At 42.9% G+C, this 21,778-nt stretch overlaps 1 protein-coding gene across 2 annotated transcripts in view; it reads left to right on the forward strand.

Moving 5' to 3' along the window:
• Positions 1-21,778, forward strand: part of Lama3 (laminin subunit alpha 3) — a 256,838-nt gene that overhangs the window by 103,318 nt on the left and 131,742 nt on the right. For both annotated transcript variants that reach the window (XM_085833379.1, XM_085833380.1), the window contains exons 13-21: positions 187-324; positions 1,999-2,045; positions 9,237-9,336; positions 10,496-10,548; positions 10,775-10,880; positions 12,674-12,773; positions 15,456-15,612; positions 18,490-18,622; positions 21,235-21,377. In XM_085833379.1, coding sequence (XP_085689505.1) covers positions 187-324; positions 1,999-2,045; positions 9,237-9,336; positions 10,496-10,548; positions 10,775-10,880; positions 12,674-12,773; positions 15,456-15,612; positions 18,490-18,622; positions 21,235-21,377 — 977 coding nt within the window. The remainder of the gene's footprint in view (positions 1-186; positions 325-1,998; positions 2,046-9,236; positions 9,337-10,495; positions 10,549-10,774; positions 10,881-12,673; positions 12,774-15,455; positions 15,613-18,489; positions 18,623-21,234; positions 21,378-21,778) is intronic.

A 21,778-nucleotide genomic window follows, 5' to 3' on the forward strand; every position in this document is an offset into this window, starting at 1 on the left:
TTAATCCCTATCAAGTAGAAGCCAGGATCAGCCCCATGTAAGGGAGGGGAAACTGAGGCTTAGCTCAATCAAGGATATGAATCTGGAACTTAAATTTGGGTCATTCTGGCCCTATCTGAGGGTTCCAGGCCCCTGCCCTATGTACACTGTAATGCATGTCTGAGTCTGATCAGCTCTTTCTCGCAGCTTGCCAGTGTTCGATGATTGGATCCTATCCAGTGCCCTGTGACCCTGGGAATGGCCAGTGTGACTGCCTGCCTGGAATTACTGGGAGGCAGTGTGACAGGTGTCTCTCTGGAGCTTATGACTTTCCCTACTGCCAAGGTAAGGAAGCCGGCAGCATGTTGGAGGCTTGTTCCTCATCCTAGTGGGTGCAGCTGACCTCTTGGAGAAGCCTGGTGAGTCTTCTCTACATTGACTCAAGCTCCCTAAATATTTGGTCCAGTCTTCCCTATGCCAGTGTCACTGGAAGCATGTGCATCATAGATCCACCCCAGAGACAGTCGGAGCCTGATGAGAACAACTTAAATACCTGTTCATAAACAATCTGGGTGTCTCAGCCCTCTGCATCAGGGTAGTCACATGACCCCACAAATCTGCCCTCGCATTGTTTGACACCCCACCGAAACCCTATGCTCTAAGGCATCATGCCTCTCTCCCTAGTGACTCTTAGTGCTGATATGGGCTGCATAAGATCTTTGCTGTAGGCTAAGAGGGACCAGGGCTGTGTTCTGCCTCTTCTCCCAACACAGAAACCTGCATTTCCCCAAGTTCTTTGATGTGGCAGCCCCAGACCCACCAATAGTTCTGGCCTGGTGATTTCAGAGTTCTCTTGTGCTATGGAGCAGGGCAGTTTGTAGACTGACCCAGACTTTCCATCAGAAAAATGTGTTTTTTGTAGGAACCCTCCTGGTTCCTGGGGACACTGAGGGTGAAGCATCCAGAGCTGGGTGGGACTAAGGAGAAGAGAGGGTCACATTTCCCAGAACTTTCCTAATCACATTGTCCAGGGCAGGGCAGAAAGTGCAGTCAGCAATAACAGGGCTTGCCCTGAGAAGGCCTGTACGTCCTTGTGTGGTCATCAGGCCTGTGGGTGATGTGGTAGAGTAGCCAGAACTATCCCGGAGCTGGAGAGTGACACAGTCCATGCTGGGAGGAGCCCAGGACGGGCATGGTCAGTACAGAAGACAAAGGAGAGAAAGTGAGGTGTGGGCTGCTAGAGAAGGAGGAGCAGAGAGGAGGAAGGGGAGCAGGTCTTCATGAGAACGGAGACAAACTTACAAAGAGGAAACACTGGGGAAAAGCAAAAGGGCAATTCGTGAGGATATACGATCCTGTTGTGGATATGGTCCAATGGCGAAAACCAGCCATAGACGCAGGCTCAACCAGTGTACTACCAAACAGTGTAATCAAGACATTGCACGTGCTCAGCTATAGCCTCTGCAGGCGAAGACAGGAAAGCACACCAGCTTTGTCACCAAGAACCTCAGTACACATGGGGACAGGGAGAATTATAGTCAATTGTTTTCTTTTGAATGGATGGTTATTTATAACATTTTTAAAAAGAGGTGCAATATCGCCCTCTGCTGGACAATTCTAAAGCTGCTCAAAGTTTCAGTGTAACCATCACCTATTAGAAAGGTTTTGCAGGGAAGGATCTGGGAAGAGTTGAGGGAGGGGAGAGAAAGTGATCAAAATATATTACATGTAATTCTCAAAGTCAAGTTAAAATATATATTAAAAATAAAGACTAGCAAGCGTTAAACACAGAAAGGAAGTTGTGTCCCCAGGCAGGGCAGAGTTACTGAGTGACAGTTGAGTTAGAGCAGATCAAGTATCATAAAGTTCTCTTGGCCTGTCTTAGTGTGAGCTACACATGGTCTTTGTCACTCATCTATAAAAGCATACATGTAGGTGCACTTACAAAAAGAAAATTAAAAAATCTGAAGCATCTAAACAATCAGCCAGGTGTTCGTAACGTCTCTGAATTATACGCAGGGTCCGGCAGTGTTTGCCATCCAGCTGGGACCCTTGACTCCAGCCTGGTAAGTAGGGGTCATGGCTACCCTGGAAAACTTCCTGAAATTAACATAAGACACAATTTTCTTATACTGGGCAACCTCACCATGGTTTTAAATTCAAGATGCATAGGTATTATTTTATTAAATGAAAGAATAAGATTTATTTAAAGCTTATATCCTAGAGTCCTGCAGTTAGTTCTTCCTCAAGGTCACGTATAGAGGACTCAAGTTCAATTGCTAACACCCACATGGTGACTTTAAAGCCATTCTTAACTCCAGTTCTAGGGGTCAGGTGCCCACTTCTGACCTTCTTGGGCACCAGCACATATATGGTGTACATACAGACAGGGAGGTAAAACACTCAAATACATCAAATAAAAAATACCCCCTTTTATTACTTTTACTTTTTTTTTTTTTACAATCCAGTCATGCCCCCACAGGTTCTCATCTCATTCTTCCTCCCCCTACCTCCAAGAGGAAGTCCCCATCCTTCTGACCTCCCACCCCTCTCCACTCCCTGGGGCCTCAAGTCTCTCGAGGGCTGGGTGAGTCTTCTTTCACTGAGGCCAGGCCAGACAGTCCTCTGCTGTATACATTTCTGGGGCCTTGTGCAAGCAACCACAGGGGTCCCAGACTTCAGTCTATTGGTTGGGTGTTAAGTATCTGTTTCTGGCTCAGTCAGCTGCTTGTTGGTCCTCTCAGAGGACAACCATGCTAGGCTCCTGTCTGTAACTGTACCACAGCATCAGTAATAGTGTCAGGCCTTGGAGCCTCCCCTTGAGATGGATCCTAAGTCGGGCCGGTCACTGGACAGTCTCCCACAGTCCCCTCTCCATTTTTTGACCCTGTAGTTCTTTTAGACAGGAACAATTCTGGGTCAAGTTTTTGACTGAGGGATGGCAACCCCATCCCTCCACTTGATGCTCTGTTTTTCTACAGGAGGTGGACTCTACAAGTTCCCTCTCCCCACCGTTCAGCATCTCATCTAAGGCCCCTCCCTTAGGGTCCTGAGAGTCTCTCACCTCCTAGGTCTCTGGTATATTCTAGAGGGTTCTCCCAACTCCCCCACCCCCAGGTTGCATGTTTCCATTCATTCTGCTGGCCCTCAGGGCTTCTCTCCCATTCCCCTCAATACCTGATCATGTTCTCCTTTTCCTTTCCCCCTCCCCTCTCCCTTCCTCCCTCCCTCTGCCTCCCATGATTGTTTTCTTCTCCCTCCCAAGCAGGAATGAAGCATCCTCACTTGGGCCCTTCTGCTTGTTAACCTTCTTGAGTTCTGTGGATTGTATCCTGGGTATTCTGTACTCTTTTGGCTAATATCCACTTATCAGTGAGTACATACCATGCATGTCTTTTGGGGTCTGAGATACCTCACTCAGGATGATATTTTCTAGTTCCATCCATTTGCCTGCACAACTCATAATGTCCTCATTCTTAATAGCTGATAGTACTTCATTGTGTAAATGAACCACATTTTCTGTATCCATTTTTCTGTTGTGGGGCATCTGGGTTCTTTCCAGCTCTGGCTACCACCATTTAGGCCTCTATGAATATAGTGGAACACATGCCCCTGTGCAGCATCTTTTGGTTATATGTCCAAGAGTTGTATAGCAGGATCTTCGGGTAGATCTATTTCAAATTTTCTGAGGAACCTCCAGATTGATTTCCAGAGTGGTTGTACCAGTTTGCAATCCCACCAGCAATGGAAGAGTGTTCCTCTTTCTCCACATCCTCACCAACACGTGTTGTCACCTGAGTTTTTGATCTTAGCCATTCTGACTGGTGTTAGGTGGAATCTCAGGGTTGCTTTGATTTGCATTTCCCTGATGATTAAGGATGTTGAACATTTCTTAAAGGCTTCTCAGCCATTTGAGATTCCTCTATTGTGAATTCTCTGTTTAGCTTTGTACTCTATTTTTTGATTGGGTTGTTTGGTTTTTTTTTGTTGTTGTTTTTTTTGTTTTTTTGTGTTTTTTTTTGAGGTTAGCTTCTTGAGTTCTTTATATATGTTGGATATTAGCCCTCTATTGGATGTGGGGTTAGTGAAGACTTTTTTCCCAATCTGTAGGTTGCCAATTTGTCTTATTGACTATGTCCTTTGCCTTACAGAAGCTTTCCAGTTTCATGAGGTTGAATTTATCAATTCTTCATCTTAGAGCTTGAGCCACTGAAATTCTATTTAGAATCCCTTCTACCCCCGTGCCAATGAGTTGGAGGCTCTTTCCCACATCCTCTTCAATTAGACTCAGTGTATCTGGTTTTATGTTGAGATCCTTGATCCACTTGGACTTGAATTTTGTGCAAGATAACAAATATAAATCTATTTTAATTGTTCTATAATCCGATCACCAGGTAGACCAGCACCATTTATTGAAAATGCTTTCTTTTTTCCATTATATATTTTTAGCTTCTTTGTCAAAGATCAAGTGTCCATAAGTGAGTGGCTTTATTTCTGGGTCTTCAATTCTATTCCATTGACCAATGTGTCTGTCTCTGTACGAATACCATGCAGCTTTCATCACTATCACTCTGCAGTAAAACTTGAGGTCAGGAATGGTGATTCCCTCAGAAGTTTTTTATTGTTAAGAATTGTTTTTGCTATCCTGGGAATTTTGTTTTTACATATGAAATTGAGAATTTCTCTTTCCATGTCTTTGAAGAATTGTGTTGGGCTTTTGATGGCGATTGCATTGAATCTGTAGATTCTTTTTGATGACCATTTTTACTATGTTAATCCTACCAACCCATAAGCATGGAAGATCTCTCCATTTTCTGAGGTCTTCTTTGATTTCTTTCTTGAGAGACTTGAGAGACTTGAATTACTTGTTATACAGATCTTTCACTTGTTTAGTTAGAGTTACCCCAAGATATTTTATATTATTTGTGACTATTGTGAAGGATGTTGTTTTCCTATTTTCTTCTTCAGCCCATTTATCATTTGTGTAAAGGACGGCTACTGATTTATTTGAGTTAATTTTATATCCAGCCACTTGACTGAAGTTGTTTATCAGCTGTAGAAGTTCTCTGGTATACGATAATATCATCTGTAAATAATGATATCTTAACGTGTTCTTTGTCAATTTGTAACCCCTTGATCTCCTTTTGTTTTATTGCTCTAGCTAAAACTTCAAGTACTATAGTGAATAGATATGGGGAGAGTGGGGAGCCCTGTTTTTGTCCCTGATTTTAGTGGAATTGCTTCAAATGTTTCTCCATCTAATTTGATATTTGCTGTTGATTTGCTGTATATTGCTTTTATTATGTTTAAGTATGGGCCTTGAATTCCCAATCTTTCCAAGACTTTTATCATGAAGGGGTGTTGGATTTTGTCAAATGCTTTCTCAGCATCTAACAAGATGATCATGTAGTTTTTGTCTTTGAGTTTGTTTATATAACGGATTACATTGATGGATTTCCATATATTAAACCATCTCTGCATCCCTGGGGTGAAGCCTATTTGATCATGATGGATTATCATTTTGATGTGTTCTTGGATTCAGTCAGTGAGAATTTTATTGAGTATTTTTGCATCGATATTCATAAGGGAAATTGGTCTGAAGTTCTCTTTCTTTGTTGGGTCTTTCTGTGGTTTAGGTATCAGAGTAATTGTGGCTTCATAGAATGAATTGGGTAGAGTACCTTCTGTTTCTATTTTGTGGAATAGTTTGAGGAGAATTGGAATTAGGTCTTCTTTGAAGGTCTGATAGAACTCTGCACTAAACCCATCTGGTTCTGGGCTTTTTTGGTTGGAAGACCATTAATGACTGTTTCTATTTCTTTAGGGGAAATGAGACTGTTTAGATGGTTTATCTGATCCTGATTTAACTTTGGTACCTGGTATCTGTCTAGAAAACTTGTCCATTTCATCCAGATTTTCCAGTTTTGTTGAATATTGGCTTTTGTAGTAGGATCTGATGATTTTTTAAATTTACTCAGTTTCTGTTGTTATGTCTTCCTTTTCATTTCTGATTTTGTTAGTTTGGATACCGTCTCTGTACCCTATGGCTAGTCTGGCTAAGGGTTTATCTATCTTGCTGATTTTCTTAAAGAATCAGCTCCTGGTTTTGTTAATTCTTTGTATAGTTCTTTTTGTTTCCACTTGGTTGATTTCAATCCTAAGTTTGATTATTTCCTGCCATCTACTCTTCTTGGGAGAATTTGCTTCCTATAGTTCTAGCACTTTTAGGTGTGCTGTCAAGTTGCTAGTGTAGGCTCTCTCTAGTTTCTTTTTGGCAGCACTCAGAGCTATGAGTTTTCCTCTTAGGAATGCTTTCATTGTGTCCAAAAAGTTTGGGTATGTTGTGGCTTCATTTTCATTAAACTCTAAAAAGTCTTTAATCTCTTTCTTTATTTCTTCCTTGACCACGTTATCATTGAGTAGAGCATTGTTCAGCTTCCACGTAAATGTTGGCTTTCTATTATTTATGTTGTTATTGAAGATCAGCCTTAGTCCATGGTGATCTGATAGGGTACATGGGATTATTTCAATCTTCTTGTATATGTTGAGGCCTGTTTTGTGACCAATTATGTGGTCAATTTTGGAGAAGGTACCATGAGGTGCTGAGAAGGTAATTCTTTTGTTTTAGGATAAAATGTCATATAGATATCTGTTAGATACATTTGGTTCATAACTTCTATTAGTTTCACTGAATCTCTGTTTAATTTCTGTTTCCATGACCTGTCCATTGCTGAGAGTGAGGTGTTGAAGTCTCCCACTATTATTGTGTGGAGTGCTTTGAGCTTTAGTAAAGTTTCTTTTATAAATGTGGGTGCCCTTGTATTTGGAGCATAGATGTTCAGAATTGAGAGTTCATCTTGGCAGATTTTTCCTTTGACTAGTATGAAGTGTCCTTCCTTGTCCTTTTTTGATAACTTCTTGTTGAAAGTCTACTTTATTTGATATTAGAATGGCTACTCCAGCTTGTGTCTTTAGACCGTTTGCTTGGAAAATTATTTTTCAACTTTTTACTCTGAGGTAGTGTCTGTCTTTGTCACTGAGGTGTATTTTCTGTATGCAGCAAAATGTTGGGTCCTGTTTACATATCCAGTCTGTTAGTTTGTCTTTTTATTTGGGAATTGAGTCTATTGATATTAAGTTTTATTAGGGAAAAGTGATTGTTACTTCCTGTTATTTTTGTTGTTAGAGGTGTAATTATATATGTGTGGTTATCTTCTTTTGGGTTTGTTGAAAGATTACTTTTTTGCTTTTTCTAGGGTGTAGTTTCCCTCCTTGTGTTGGTGTTTTCCATCTATTATCCATTGTAGGGCTGGATTTATGGAAAGATGTTATATAAATTTGGTTTTGTCATGGAATATCTTGGTTTCTCCGTCTATGATAATTGAGAGTTTTGCTGGGTATAGTAGCCTGGGCCAGCATTTGTGTTCTCTTAGGGTGTGTATGACATCTGCCCAGGATCTTCTGGCTTTCATAGTCTCTGGTGAGAAGTCTGATGTAATTGAGGTGTGTTTCATGTATGCAGCAAAATCCTGGATCCTCCTTGCATATCCAGTCTGTTAGCTTATATCTTTTTATTGAGGAATCAAACCTATTGGTATTGAGAGATATTAAAGACAGATGACTGTTAGTTCCTGTTATGTTTGTTGTTGTAGGTGGCATTATGTGTATGTGATTTTTTTTTTCAATTTGGTTTTGTCATGAGATGATTAATTTCTTATTTTTCTTTGGTGTGTAGGTACCTTTCTTGTGTTGGAGTTTTCCTTCTAGAATCCTCTGTAGGGCTGGATTGGTAGATATATTTTGTTTAAATTTGGTTTTGTTATGGAATATTTTGGTTTATCTGTCTATGATGATTGAGTGTTCTGCAGGGTATAGTAGCCTGGGCTGGCATTTGTGTTCTTTTAGGGTCTGCAATGACCTCTCTCCAGGATCTTCTGGTTTTTAGGGTCTCTCTTGAGAATTCTGGTATAATTCTGATAGGTCTACCTTTATATGTTACTTGGCCTTTTTTCCTTACTGCTGTTAATATTTTTTCTTTGTTCTGTGCATATAGTGTTTTGATTATTATGTGATTATTTTCTGATTCAATCTATTTTGTGTTCTAGAGGCTTCTTGTACATTTACAGTCATCTCTTTTTTTAAGCTGGGGAAGTTTTCTTCTATGATTTTGTTGAAGACGTTTTCTGGCCTTTTGAGCTAGGAATCTTCATTCTCTTCTATTCATGTTATTCTTAGCATTGTGAACTTTATTTCCTGGATGTTTTGGGTTAGGAGTTTTTTATGTTTTTGTATTTTCTTTGACTATTGTGTCAATATCTTCTAAGGGATCATCTACACCTGAGATTCTCTCTTCTATCTCTTGTATTCTGTTGTTGATGCTTGCATCTGTAGCTCATGACCTCTTTCCTAGGTTTTCCATTTCCAGGGTTGCCTCCATTTATGCTTTCTTTATTGGTTCTACTTCCATTTATAGGTCTTGGATCACTTTGTTCAATTCCTTCACCTGTTTGATTGTGTTTTCTTGTATTTCTTTAAGGGATTTATTTCTTTCCTCTTTAAGGGCACACCTGTTTACCTGTGTTTTCCTGTATTTCTTTCAGTGAGTTATTTATATCCTCCTTAAAGGACTCTATTTTCTTCATAAGATAGGATTTTAAGTCAGCATCCTGGATTTCAGTTGTGTTGGGGTATCCAGGGCTTGCTGGGTTCTGATGGTGCCAAATAAATTGACTTCTGCTGTTTATGGTCTTGTGCTTGCCTCTCAACAACTGGTTATCTCTAGTGTTAAGTGGCCTGGGTGTCTCTGTCTGGAACCTGCCTCCTGTGTCCTTGAGTTGCTGCAGGTCTCCTGGGAGACCTGTTACCCTGACCTCTCCTGGGAGGTTTTCAGACTGTGGGGTCTTCAGAGGGGCAGACAAGCTGATGATCTATTGCCCTGGGTGCAGCAGACCTCCTAGGAGGCCTTCAGACTGTGGGGTCTTCAGAGGGGCAGACAAGCTGATGATCTTCCCTAGTGGAAGGTGGGTAGATTCAGTCTACTGGGTTCCTTGGGGTTCCCAGCTGCTGCAGAATACCCCCCACCCCACTTTTTTTTAAAGTTCAAAGACTCTTTAAAGTAACCCTGGACTTTTATGGATCCCTTGGTTTATCTTTCATGATCAAAATTTATTTTGCTAACAAAGCTTCGCTCAAAACATGTGTTTTGAAACAGGTCTTGATTTCAAAATGCCAAACATCAGTTCGATTTTCATTTCAAGGGTTATTGTCAGTGCAAGCAGCATGTTGCAAGTCCTACATGTAGTGTCTGCAAACCATTATATTGGAATCTGGCCAAAGAAAACCCCCGTGGATGCTCAGGTAAGATGTCTCATGTACATCTTTTAGAATCCTTGCTTCTTTATTTTTGCCTTCCTAGTTCCAACATTGACAAGACAGCACTTCTTTTCCTTTTTATTGAAAATAGAGTCTTCTCTCAGATAATTTATCCCAACCAGTTCTCCCCCTTCACTCCTTCCAGCTCTCTACCACCTCCACCTCCTCCAGATTTACCCCTCCCCAACACTATGTTTCCTTTTTAGAAAAGAACAGGCCTCCAAGAGATAACAGCCAAACAGGACAAAAAAGATACAATAAGACAAGGCAAAAAAAAAAAAAAAAAAAAAAAAAAAGCTTTCATATCAAGGCTGGATAAGGCAACCCACAGGAGGAAAAGAGTCTCAAGAGTAGGGAAAGAGTCAGAGACATACCTGCTCCTGTTATTAGGAGTCCCACAAAACCACCAAGCTAATCTCAATAACAAATACACAGAGGACCTGGTGCAGACCCATGCAGGCCCTGTGCTTGCTGCTTCAGTCTCTGTGAGCCCATGTGAGCCCTGCTTAGTTGATTCGGTAGGATATGTTAAGAGAGCTTTGTGTCAGACCAATTTGATTTGTTTAACATGCTGTATGATGCTTTGCTGTCCCCCACCTCCATTCAGGGCAGAACTACCATTTTCAGGCAAAGATTTATCTATACTGTTTCCATTTGAATTTTGTTATTTGAGAAGGCCTTTGAATTCTTTGCTTTTATAAACCACTTTTTCTGGCTAAATTCTCATTGTAATGCACATAATATAACAATTACATGTACCTACATCTTCATTTTATACAATTATTAAAGCCAGGATACCAAGTCAAAACATAACAAAAGTTCTAAGGAAAATGACCACCTTTAGGGCAAGAGTATATTTTCATTCAGGCACACCAATTATGACCTTGACATTGGAAACATTTATAAACTCTGTGCTGGAGTAGCCATAAACTAGCCATTATTCTAGACGGATTGTATTGATTGATCTGTCTACTAATCTCAGAAAGCAATCCTGATTTAGGCCCCAGCAGTGCAGGGTGAATGTTGCTTAAGTCCACAGGAAAGTCCTGTGAGCTTTGTTGTAAACATGTAATGTCCCTAGAGCCAGGGAACTACTGTTCTTGTACAGCCCCTGGATCATGGATACCCTCTTTTATCTTCACAGAGTGCCAGTGCCATGAAGCAGGGACACTGAGTGGAATTGGAGAGTGTGGGCAGGTAAAATGGGGCATCTTTCCATGTGATGACTGTGGGATGCTGCAGTGGTTGATTGTGGGATTTCTGGAGCAGGGTACCAGTCCCTCGCTAGCTGTCCTGACCATGGGCATACTTTCCCAGTCCTGGCTACCCCCTTGCTTCCTGTTGTATGATGAACCCACTTCCAATCCTGAAGATTAGTGAATCCTGTGTATCAAATGCTGCTGTTTGGCTCCTTGTTCTATAGGAGGACGGTGACTGTAGCTGCAAAGCCCATGTAACTGGTGATGCCTGTGACACCTGTGAAGATGGGTTTTTCTCTTTGGAGAAGAGCAATTACTTTGGCTGTCAAGGTAAATACATTTGGCAGGGCTTGCCCAAGTTCTAAAGGACAGAGGCTGCCAGAATTCCTGCCTTGACTGTCTGTGGCTGACTTTCAAGGATGGAGGACTCTCAAGACAGAATGTCTTGAGAACTTGGCCAGATTTTGTGTTGACACTTGCAGTGAACCTCAGGTGGTGCTGTTTCTACTTCTTTTCTACAAGGTTGGTTCATTTCCAAACTGCATATGTGGGATGGAGGCTGTGTGCTAATATTGACTAACACTGAGGCTTAGCCATCTTGAAGTATATATATAATATAATATATAAGTATATAATATAATATATAATATAATATAAATAATATAGATTTCATATTAACTAAAAAGCCAGATACTTAGATATAGGCTTGTATTAAATAATGAAATTCCAGAAGTGGGTGGTCTACAAAGCTACTCTTGACTTCCACATGGGCTGCCTCATGAAAGTTACTTACAGCAATGCTGTTCTCCCTCTCCCTCTCCCCCTCCCACTCCCTCTCCATCTCCCCCTCCCACTCTCTCTCCCTCTCCCCCTTTCCCTCTCCCCCTTCTCCCCCCTCTCCCCCCTTTCCCTCTCCGTTTCCCCCCCTCTGTGTTTGTATGTATTCATGTTCATGTCTATGTGTGCCTCTGTGTATGGTACCCCCTTCAGTTGGTTTCCACTTTGTTTTTTGAGACAGGGTCTTTTCTAAACCTGGGGCTTGCTAATTTGGCTATCCCCAATCAGTAGACCCCAGGGATCCTCCTACCTCTGCACTGTCAGCACTGAAGTTACAGGCATCTGCTGCTACTCTTGACACATCTGCGTGGTGTGACAGGATTTTCCCTGTCCAACCACACTAAAATACTAGGGCAGCAGGAGGCCTGTGATTGGACAGGGAAAAGGGAGGCAGCGCTAAGAGTTGCAAAGCAGAGCGTCTGGGGGAGAAGGGAGAAAGCCAAGATGGAGGAGGATGGACAGGAGGAAGAACTCGACCCAGTGTGGCCTTAGATAGCCACAGGTAGTTATGATATCATAAGGCTAGAATAATTGGGATAATTTGTCCAATCTAGGTGGGCAGCTTTTATCATTATCAGTTGGCTCTGAAATTATTGTATTGGCATCTTGTAAATTGAGAATGTATTGATACATAAATCTGATTGGTTAATTATAAGGTTCAAGAGTTTTGATTTACTTGGTTACTGGAATGTGGTACTGCCGATTACAGGGGTTTATGGCAGAGAAGGAACTAGCTGCTCCAGAGACAAGCAAGCCAGAGCTGGGAACACAGTGATAGGATGCTGAGGGGGCTAGGTGGAGAGAGCTGACAGCAGCAGGAGCATGGGAAGCCGGCCGGTCTAGCCCTGCCGGGGAGTTGGCAGGCTGAGGAGCAGGAGCCTGGAGAGTTGTCACTTTCATCTTACTATCTCCTGCAACAGGGGGCACCCAACTAAGAGTTTTGTGTGATTGGACAGGGAAAGTCCTGCCACAGTGTGGAAAGCACTTGGCTGATAGATTCTCTTCTCAGGCTACTTAACCATGTCTAGCTCCGGGGCTACTGGCACCTTTGACTGGAGAACAGTGTACCCACCTGCTGGCCTGTAGTCACACATCTTGAAATTAGAGGTGGAACTTTGAGGAGACAGGCCGTTTTTGTTTGGGCCATCCCTGCCTGATACAGGGTCTGGGAGAGGAAAGAAGCAGCCCACACAGTGCTGAGAATGCAGAGTTGTCTTCTCTCGTAGAGGGAAACATCTGTCAGCGAGACAGTTTGGTAGTAACCCCAACTGTTTCTTGACTTTCAGGGTGTCAGTGTGACATTGGTGGAGCACTCACCACCATGTGTAGTGGGCCCTCGGGAGTATGCCAGTGCAGAGAGCACGTGGAGGGGAAACAGTGCCAGAGGTGAGTCTTCGAGAAGTGTCTTTACACACTCATGCTACCAAGGCCATCTCCCACTTTCCCATCTGTAGCAATCCTAAGGAGGCAGATGAAGCAGTCAGTATAATTGGAACCTGAACATGTGACCACAAGCTAATTAGAATAGGTCATTACAATGTCCATAAAGACCAATTCTGTGGCATAAGCTACAAAGACCCTGTATCCCAAAGTCCACAGCCTAAAGTGGACAGTTGGAAGAAACCAAACCAATAACTCATTATAAAAATAAAGTGCAGCCGGGCAGTGGTGGCACATGCCTTTAATCCCAGCACTCGGGAGGCAGAGGCAGGTGGGTTTCTGAGATCGAGGCCAGCCTGGTCTACAGAGTGAGTTCCAGGACAGCCAGGGATACACAGAGAAACCTTGTCTTGAAAAACCAAAATAAATAAATAAATAAATAAATAATAAAATTAAAAATAAAGTGCAAACAGTTTGCAGCATACTCACTGGAGGATGAAGCCTCTCTACAAGGAGGGGCCAAACACAGGGGCCAGCTCCATTCTCCAGGGTGTTCCACAGGGGCCAGCTCCATTCTCCAGGGTGTCCCACAGGGGCCAGCTCCATTCTCCAGGGTGTTCCACATTGCCCAGGCTTCAGGAGCAGTGACATTCAGTTCTTGCTGTGTCCTCGGTGAGGGAGTAGAGATGTCAGGTGAGTTAAAATAAGGTGGGTAGGCAAAGTCTTGAAACAGAGGCAACTGGGAAGGAAGCTAAGAGCGAAAGCAGGAAGGGCCGAGGCTGGGGCAGGCAGGGATATAGGATGTGTGGCTCTGGGTTTGATGACCTTACTGTAAGTTTTTCCTCCGTGGAAGAGGAAGAAATTGAAATCTAAACTCATTGATTTTTAGTCAAATGCCAAAAACTCCAAGGAATGTAAAGTTCTCAAAATCTCGAGCACCTTCTGCTCCTGCTTCATCAGCAGATTAATTAAGGCATCCTCTGATGTAGTTCTGAGTGTTGCTGGCTGGGACTGTCCCTTGGTCTCTCTACTGGCCCTTGTGGCTGGGCATTCCAGTCGAAGCTACATGGAGAAGCACAGGAGAAAATAATACAACTCAACAGGACTGAGTTACCCACCAACAGATAGAAACAGTGACGTTTCACATTTTAGTACACAGGAAATACTGTGAAATACCGAGAATACGGCCTGTGGTGTGATAGTGCGTGAAAACCACACTACAGTGTGATAAACCATCAATGTGGGACTCAGCCTCTCTTTCCAGATGGGCAGACCTGCATCGTTAGGACCAAGTCTTCCCAAACATTAGCTCAGTCATGCATCTGAGCTTGTTTAGATTTCCTTATAAGTTTCGAAGGCATTCACTGTAGTTCTCTAATTTTTATGATCATAATATTCATCTTAGAAATTTCAATAAACTCATACAAATAAAAAGGCAAAGAAAAATCTGCACTGTTTCTCTCTAAGAAAACCTTGTAAAATATTATTGGTTTGATTTTATTAACAATGAAAACTTAGCCTTTCATGAAAACTTTAAAAACAAATTTATTTAACAATACGTATCATAAGCATTTCTTATATCACTAAAAAGTCCTCAAAATATTAATGCCTACAAAATATTTTAGAATTTGCTTGCTTTATAGATTTGGCTCAGTCATGTTGTTTTCACATTGTCGGTGTTTTAACATGTTTGCAGTAACTCTTTAGAATGGATTCTTGGATGAACACTGAGGCGCTGGAGACAAACGCTCCTGTGGACCTTTGTAAATCTTGTGCTGAAATCCAAGCAGTCTTCATGGTGCTCACAGTGCAGGGGCGTGGCTGCCCCCACTGTGCTCACAGTGCAGGGGTGTGGCTATCCTCACTGTGCTCACAGTGCAGGGGTGTGGCTATCCTCACTGTGCTCACAGTGCAGGGGTGTGGCTATCCTCACTGTGCTCACAGTGCAGGGGTGTGGCTATCCTCACTGTGTTCACAGTGCAGGGGTGTGGCTGCCCCCACTGTGCTCACAGTGCAGGGGTGTAGCTTTTATTCCCGCCGACTGACAGATCTTTATGTCTTTAAATCCATTAACCTATAAGAGTCTCAGACAAGCCTGACCAACCAAGGTCAATCCTCAGAACCTACATAGTGAGAGGAGAGAACTAACCCTAGCAAGGTGTCCTCTTACCTCCACAAGTGCTCAACCATGTACATGTGTACACATATGCGTGCACACAAATAAACACATAATATAATAAAAGTTATATATATATATATATATGTATATATATATGTTTACTATATACAGTATTATATCATGATGCTTAGCAACAGTGCCTGTCACATAATTACTGATGTTTACAAAATGTGTGAGTGTGTGGGAAGACTGAGGGAGGGAGCAGCTATTAGATTTTATTAATTGCTGGCAGCCATTAGAACACAGTTGGGGTATGTCGGTGAACTCATGACTTGTGCTAAGTGACTTCCTGAATTTAGTGCTTGGGATGGGTGGGTGTTGGGTGTGCCCTGTGCCAGCATTTCCCAGAATAAAAGCAATCGTATAGAGCAAGAGAGGGGATAACCTTCCTCTGTTCTATTTAATAGGCTTAGTGAGTTGGCCGCGTTCCTTCAGCAGCATCTATTAAAAAGACATTCAGGTTACCCATGAACCTAACTACTCATGTCCCTTTCTTGTGATTGACAAAGGCCTGAAAATAACTACTACTTCCCGGATTTGCACCACATGAAGTATGAGGTCGAAGACGGCACTGGACCTAATGGAAGAGACCTGCGGTTTGGATTTGATCCCCTGGTATTCCCTGAGTTTAGCTGGAGAGGATATGCTCCAATGACCTCGGTACAGGTATATAGTGAGAGGGTCACAGCTCATTGCAGGATATATATACATATACATACATACACAGTCTAAAAGCTACACTGCCCCAGGACCTATTCTAGTGTTCATTTTCTATAGAGTACTGGCCAGGGCTGGCTTGGAAGCTAGGCTTAGGATTTAAGATAGGGCAAGATTTTAATTAATAAATACGTACTTGGATATCATGGTTACTTTAATTTGGCCACTGAATCAGAAAATGAAGGAACTGAAGAAAGATAGTATTTGTCTCTGGAGATTTTTCATAGATAGAAGCAAATTTCTTAAATGATATTAAACTATACTAAAACATAGAGAACCTTTTTTCTTTAATGGCATTTGTGGAAAACAAAAACCAAGTTGACTTGAAGGCTTCTAAAATAGCCAGCATCCTCCTTCTCCCGCAGAGGTCCACAGAGTCTAGTTCAGGCTAGTCTAAGCCCTCAGTCCTGCTGCCTCAGCCTCATAAATACATAACACCCATCCCGTATCACCTTCCCTGCTTGGCATCACTGATTTGGGGAACTGCTTTAAAATCCTGAGTTCCTCTGTGAGTGGAGACTAAAGTAAAGATGCTCTTCGGTATTGTTTGGCTTTTCTATCTCCTTCCCTCCCTTCCTCTTTGTTACAACCATCTATCTTGCCTTCACAATAGAGTAAGAGATGTGTACATTATTCGTCTACCTATAGGACTTATGTAGTATTTATAGCCAAAAGTGTAGTGTCATTAAATAATTTTTATCCTCAGCTCTTCTCTTTGAGGCTGGTCCCGTAAGCTGCCTTGAGGTAGAAGTGAGAGAAGTGAGCTGATGACCGTGGTAGAGACTAATAGAGTCATAGAGGGTCGGGGCCAGTCCAGAGCTCTCTTGGAGCCCCGCATTCACCCTAATAATGGTTTTGCCTGGCCAAATTCTCCCCAATGAAACTGACTTTACCAAACAGGACTGTAAGGCATTTCTCCCTTTCTTCCCACACACACCAATTCAGTTTCTTCCTTTTCTTTCTGGGACAGGGTCATATTATGGAGCCCTGGCTAACCTAGTGCTCACAATGCAGATCAGATCAGATTGATCTTTAATTCATAGAGTTCTGCCCGCCTCTGCTCCTTAAGTCCTTGCATTAAAGGCCTGCACCATTTGTGCATGTGCAGATGTATGACATAGGAGAGTGTAGGTACCTGGAGAGGGGAGTATGAGATCTTCCAGATCTGGAGTTACAGGAGGTTGTGAGCCACAGAACTCACATTCTGAGGCTGAGAACCAAACTCACATTCTCTGCCAGCTTTTCACTGAGTCAGCCCCCAACCCTTTTCTATAGTGGAGATCTTCATTAGTCATAAGATTATGGTGGGGTCCATCAAGTCCTGATAAGTGGCTGACACTGAGCCCAGTGTAGGTATTCTCACAGACATTTGAAGTTTGACAGAATATTTGGTTAACCCAAAGGAACCCAATTTGGATGATGGTCTTTGTGAGGAAGCCTTTGGGTCAGAGGACCTGTGGTCTCCTGTGCTTGGCCACTTCCTTTATTCTTTTAATTCATCCTTGCACATTTATTTCCCAATTGATATTGAAATTGAAAAATGAATTCAATCAAATTCTTAGGACTGGTGGGAATTACTGGACAGACATCACTCACAGCTTCTGCATCAGAGGTAGTGGTCCTCTGGAAGTCAGCCTTGGTTGTCTCTGCGTCTCTTGTAACACATAGCCCTTTCCATTGAAACCAAGATAGCTGGGAGAGGATGGAGTGAACCAAGACAGGAATTCCCACACTGTGAGCCTCCCTTGAACTATAGCTGGGTCTGGACACGTGGCTTGTGGTTCTGAATAAAAATAACTTATCCTCGTGTCTGTGAGATGGCGTGGAGGTTAATAGCTCTTGTTGATCTTGCAGAGGACTTTGGTCTGGTTCCTACCACCCACATGGTGGCTCACAAGAATCCTTAACTCAAGGTCCAATGGATCTCACACCCTCTTTTGACCTTGATGCACATACATACATGCAGGAGAAACTCTTATTAGCATACAATAAATAAATCTGAATAAATGATAATTTACTTGCATTATCAATTCTTACAGAGCATTGTGTGATCCCAGAGCTTAGAGACACACAAGACCTCTCTTCTATTTCAAAAGCTAACATTGTTTTTGGATAAAAGCTTGACATAAAATTTCCTAAGACAAAATAGGCATATTTAGCTGCATCTAGAATGCTTTTGGGGTCCTTAAGCTTTGCTCCTCCATGTGATGCCGTGCCTGTGAAGTGGGGCTCAGTGGCCTCTTTGTTGAGTGGTGATCTGAGACAACATGCTTGCCTTTCCTTGTCTATCTTCTGCTTTTGGCTTTCCCCGTCAGTCATGGTTGTCCCTGTTGCTGTGACCCTCTGAAACTAGTCCGTCTAATATTCCAATCTGTCTTCCTGGTTACAAAAAATGCTGGAAGAGAACCCCAGCTGCTGAGGGGTGCATTCCCTTAGCACTAGAATTGTAAGTGGCTTTGCTTTCTTTTTTCAATTTTTTTTAAAGATTTATTTACTTATTTATTTAATATAAGTGAGTACACCATTGCTCTCTTCAGACACACCAGAAGAGGGCATCAGATCCCATTACAGTTTTGTGAGCCACCATGTGGTTGTTGAGAATGGAATGCAGGACCTCTAGAAGAGCAGTCAGTGCTCTTAACCGCTGAGCCATCTCTCCAGCCCCAGTGGCTTTGCTTTCTTTTTAGCCCTGTTTATTTCCACCTAACTGGGGACTTATTGAGCATGTATGCATGTGAGTGAGTGTGTGTGTATGTGTGTGTAGCCATGCATTCATGTGAGTGTGTGTGTCCTCTACACTGCATGTTATTTTGGGGTACTTTTCAGAATGAAGTAAGGGTGAGATTGTCTGTGAGGCAGTCCAGCCTCTCCTTGTTCCGCATCGTTCTGAGATACATCAGTCCTGGAATGGAAGCCATATCCGGCCGAATCACTCTTTACTCATCGCGGGGAGAGTCCGGTAGGTACATCTCAAGCCTCTTTTCTTACCGTTGCTGTGGTTTTGCTCTCTAGAGTCTCCAGACATCACCCAGAGTAGCTCCTCCTCCCATGCTGGATGGGTGGGGCATGGACCTCTAAACCTGGCTTTGCCTCCTTGCAGTTGAGAAAGGATGAATGGAACATTACTTTGGTTTTTACCAAGTCTGTCATCCACATGAAGCCCACAAGAAGATCTGATTGGACAGCTCCCTTGCGGGCTTTCCTACCATTGCTTTCTCCATACTTTGTGCTTCTTTAATTTTTGCTGTTAAGTTACCATCAGCATAACAATGCTCAGATGTTGGCTATCCCGAAACCCTTAGGGTCCTTGAGTGATTAAAAACAGATCTATATAGCTCACACGTGGGGAAGCGGGCACCACCTTTTGGTGTTATTTGGGAGTTGTTGGCATATTGCCCTTAATTCTCGAATGGTTTCAAGAAAGAAAAATTTTTGAAGAGAATTTTACAATGCAGGTCAGAGAATAGGAAGTCTAGGAGCATCCCAGGGAGCCAGGCCATGCCTGCTTGTGCACTGCCTTGCTGCAAATAGTCCTGCGCCTGGCACTCAGCGGGCCTTTGTAAATGTCTATAGAATGAGAGAGATTCAAAGATTTGTTGCAAACATCTCCTCTTAAGAAGACTCCTGGGACCCAGGCACCAGATGTTCGTTTGTTGGTGGAAGGAAAGGCAGTACCTCTTGGAAACAAACAGAAATCTGGGGTCTTTTCTAATTGCAAAGTGAATGCACACTCACAAGTAAAAATAAAAAATGACAATCTCCTACAGACAAAAATAAAGGAGGTTAATAAGCCATATGATATACTGAATACATACATCTGGAAGGTCCATTCCTTAAGATTACAGTATTGGCCATGTGTGGCAGCATCCCAGCACTGAAGGAAAAGGCAAGGGATAACTGGTTGGAGACCACATGGTTTATAGTGAATTCCAGGCCAACTAGTACTACATGGTTGACTCTGTCTCAACATATACAATATAGATATTACTATACCTAAATATTTAATAAACCTGAAAACTGAAATCCCATTATATAGCTACTGCTAACAACTTATCAATGTCTATTTTTAAATAATTTCCCGGTGGTTTTATTTTTTATTAATATGTGTGTGTGTCATATATAGACACCAGTGTGTGGGTATCTATGGATCAGATCCCCTGGAGCTGGGGTTATAGGCGGTTGTGGACAGTCGTATGTGGGTGCTGGGAACTGAACTTCTGTCCTCTAGAGCAGCGATAACTTGCAACCCATGACCCATCTCACCAGCTCTTCTAATGAGTTTTGGTTTTGTTGTTTATTTTTGATTGATTCTTTGTGAATTCCTCATCATGCATCCCAATCCCTCTCACCTCCCCCCATATTCATCCTCCACCTTGCAAATGCCCCCCACCTCTCACCTCCCTCCATATTCATCCTCCACCCTTGCAAATGCCCCCCACCTCTCACCTCCCTCCATATTCATCCTCCACCCTTGCAAATCTTTCTGAGTAAGCTGTGGGGTGTCACAGTATGTCACACAGTACACCCTTTTGCACAGACATCCTTCCTTGCAAATGTTCATTGCAGTGAGCCATTGGTCTGGTTCAAGGCCTCTGGCTTCTGCTACACTATCAGTACTGGATCCTCACCAGAACTGCTCTAGGATATCTTGTTGTTGGCGTGTGTCATGGAGATCCTGCAGCTTTGATCTGCAGGATCAACCCTTTGTGTGTTCTAGCAGTTCATAGATGAGGTAGATGTTGGGATGGGCCAACTCAAAGCCCTGGATCTGGGCCTGGGTGGTGGCTGAGATGCTCAGTCTACTGGCTCTCCTGCATCTATTCCTTATATCACTAGCTCTCTAGCACTGCCCTGGCTAGGGCCTGGGCCAGCTCTCCCTCACCCATTCTACCAGGGCAAGCTCCACTGCACTTCCTAGGTGAGGCCCACTCTCCAAGTGCTACAGCTGATGAGAGGCAGGGCCGGCTTTCCCACTCCTATGCCCTTGGGGCCAGTTCTCCCATGCTGCTAGGGTGAGGGTCTGGGCCAGCTCTTCATAGCCATTGGATGTTAACATGATCCCAGGTGGCAGCCTAGATCAGGGACATCTGCATGGTCTTTGGTGGGCCACAGACATCAATAAAGATGCCTGCTCTTCCAGGACCACTGACCCAGACATGGCCTCAGGTGGCAGCACAGGCTACTCACAGCAGGCTGTTCTCAACAGCCTCATGTTTCCAGTTCCTCCTCTCTTCGCAGTGCGCAAACCATTCTGCATCCTCTCACATCTCCCCATCACACACTTGCTCATCATACTGGCGCACCCACTTATCCACTTGCCTTCTGTGGCCACATGGTGGCGATTGTGCCTCTGGGTGTCTTCCAAGCTTGCATCTCTAATGTCATCTATTTTATGTACATGCATACATATCATTTTAAAAAGTAAGATGAATAAATACAACCAGAGCCCATGCTTAGTAAGCTACCTTAAGCTTTTCCATCTGTAAACTGAATATTGAAAGCTAATTTGGGTAAAGTGTTAGTACTGGCTTCTGGAAAGATGTCTTAACGTGTTACTTGTATTTCTGATAGATGCTTTGCAAAGCAGAAAAATCACCTTTCCCCCGAGTAAAGAGCCAGCCTTTGTCACAGTCCCTGGGAATGGCTTTGCAGACCCATTCTCCATCACACCTGGGACATGGATTGCTTGCATCCAGGTGGAAGGAGTCCTTCTGGTAAGACAGGGTTCTAAGCACTGAGGTTTTCAAACTGTCCTGTTCTTGTGATAGACTTTTGCAGTGCAGGGCTCACAGGAAGATCTTGCAGTGCAGGGCCCACAGGAAGATCTTGCAGTGCAGCGCCCACAGGAAGATCTTGTAGTGCAGGGGCCCACATCAAAATCACATGTGTTTCCCTTTTAGTGCAAAGGAAATGATAGTGACTTTGGTTCTCAGAGGACATGATGATGACACAGAAACTTACTGAAAATTAAAATTCATATCCTTTCAGTCAACCACTCTTGGGCAAAAATAATCTTTATATCTATCTAAATGTAAACAAACTATAATTCAAGATCATTAGAAAAAGATGAAAAGTTCTTATAAGCACATGGCCTTCCCTGCCTTTCAAATTGTGT

Source organism: Mus caroli, unplaced genomic scaffold (assembly GCF_978045245.1).
Source record: "Mus caroli unplaced genomic scaffold, Mus_caroli_1 scaffold_19, whole genome shotgun sequence".
NCBI classification, from domain to species: domain Eukaryota; kingdom Metazoa; phylum Chordata; class Mammalia; order Rodentia; family Muridae; genus Mus; species Mus caroli.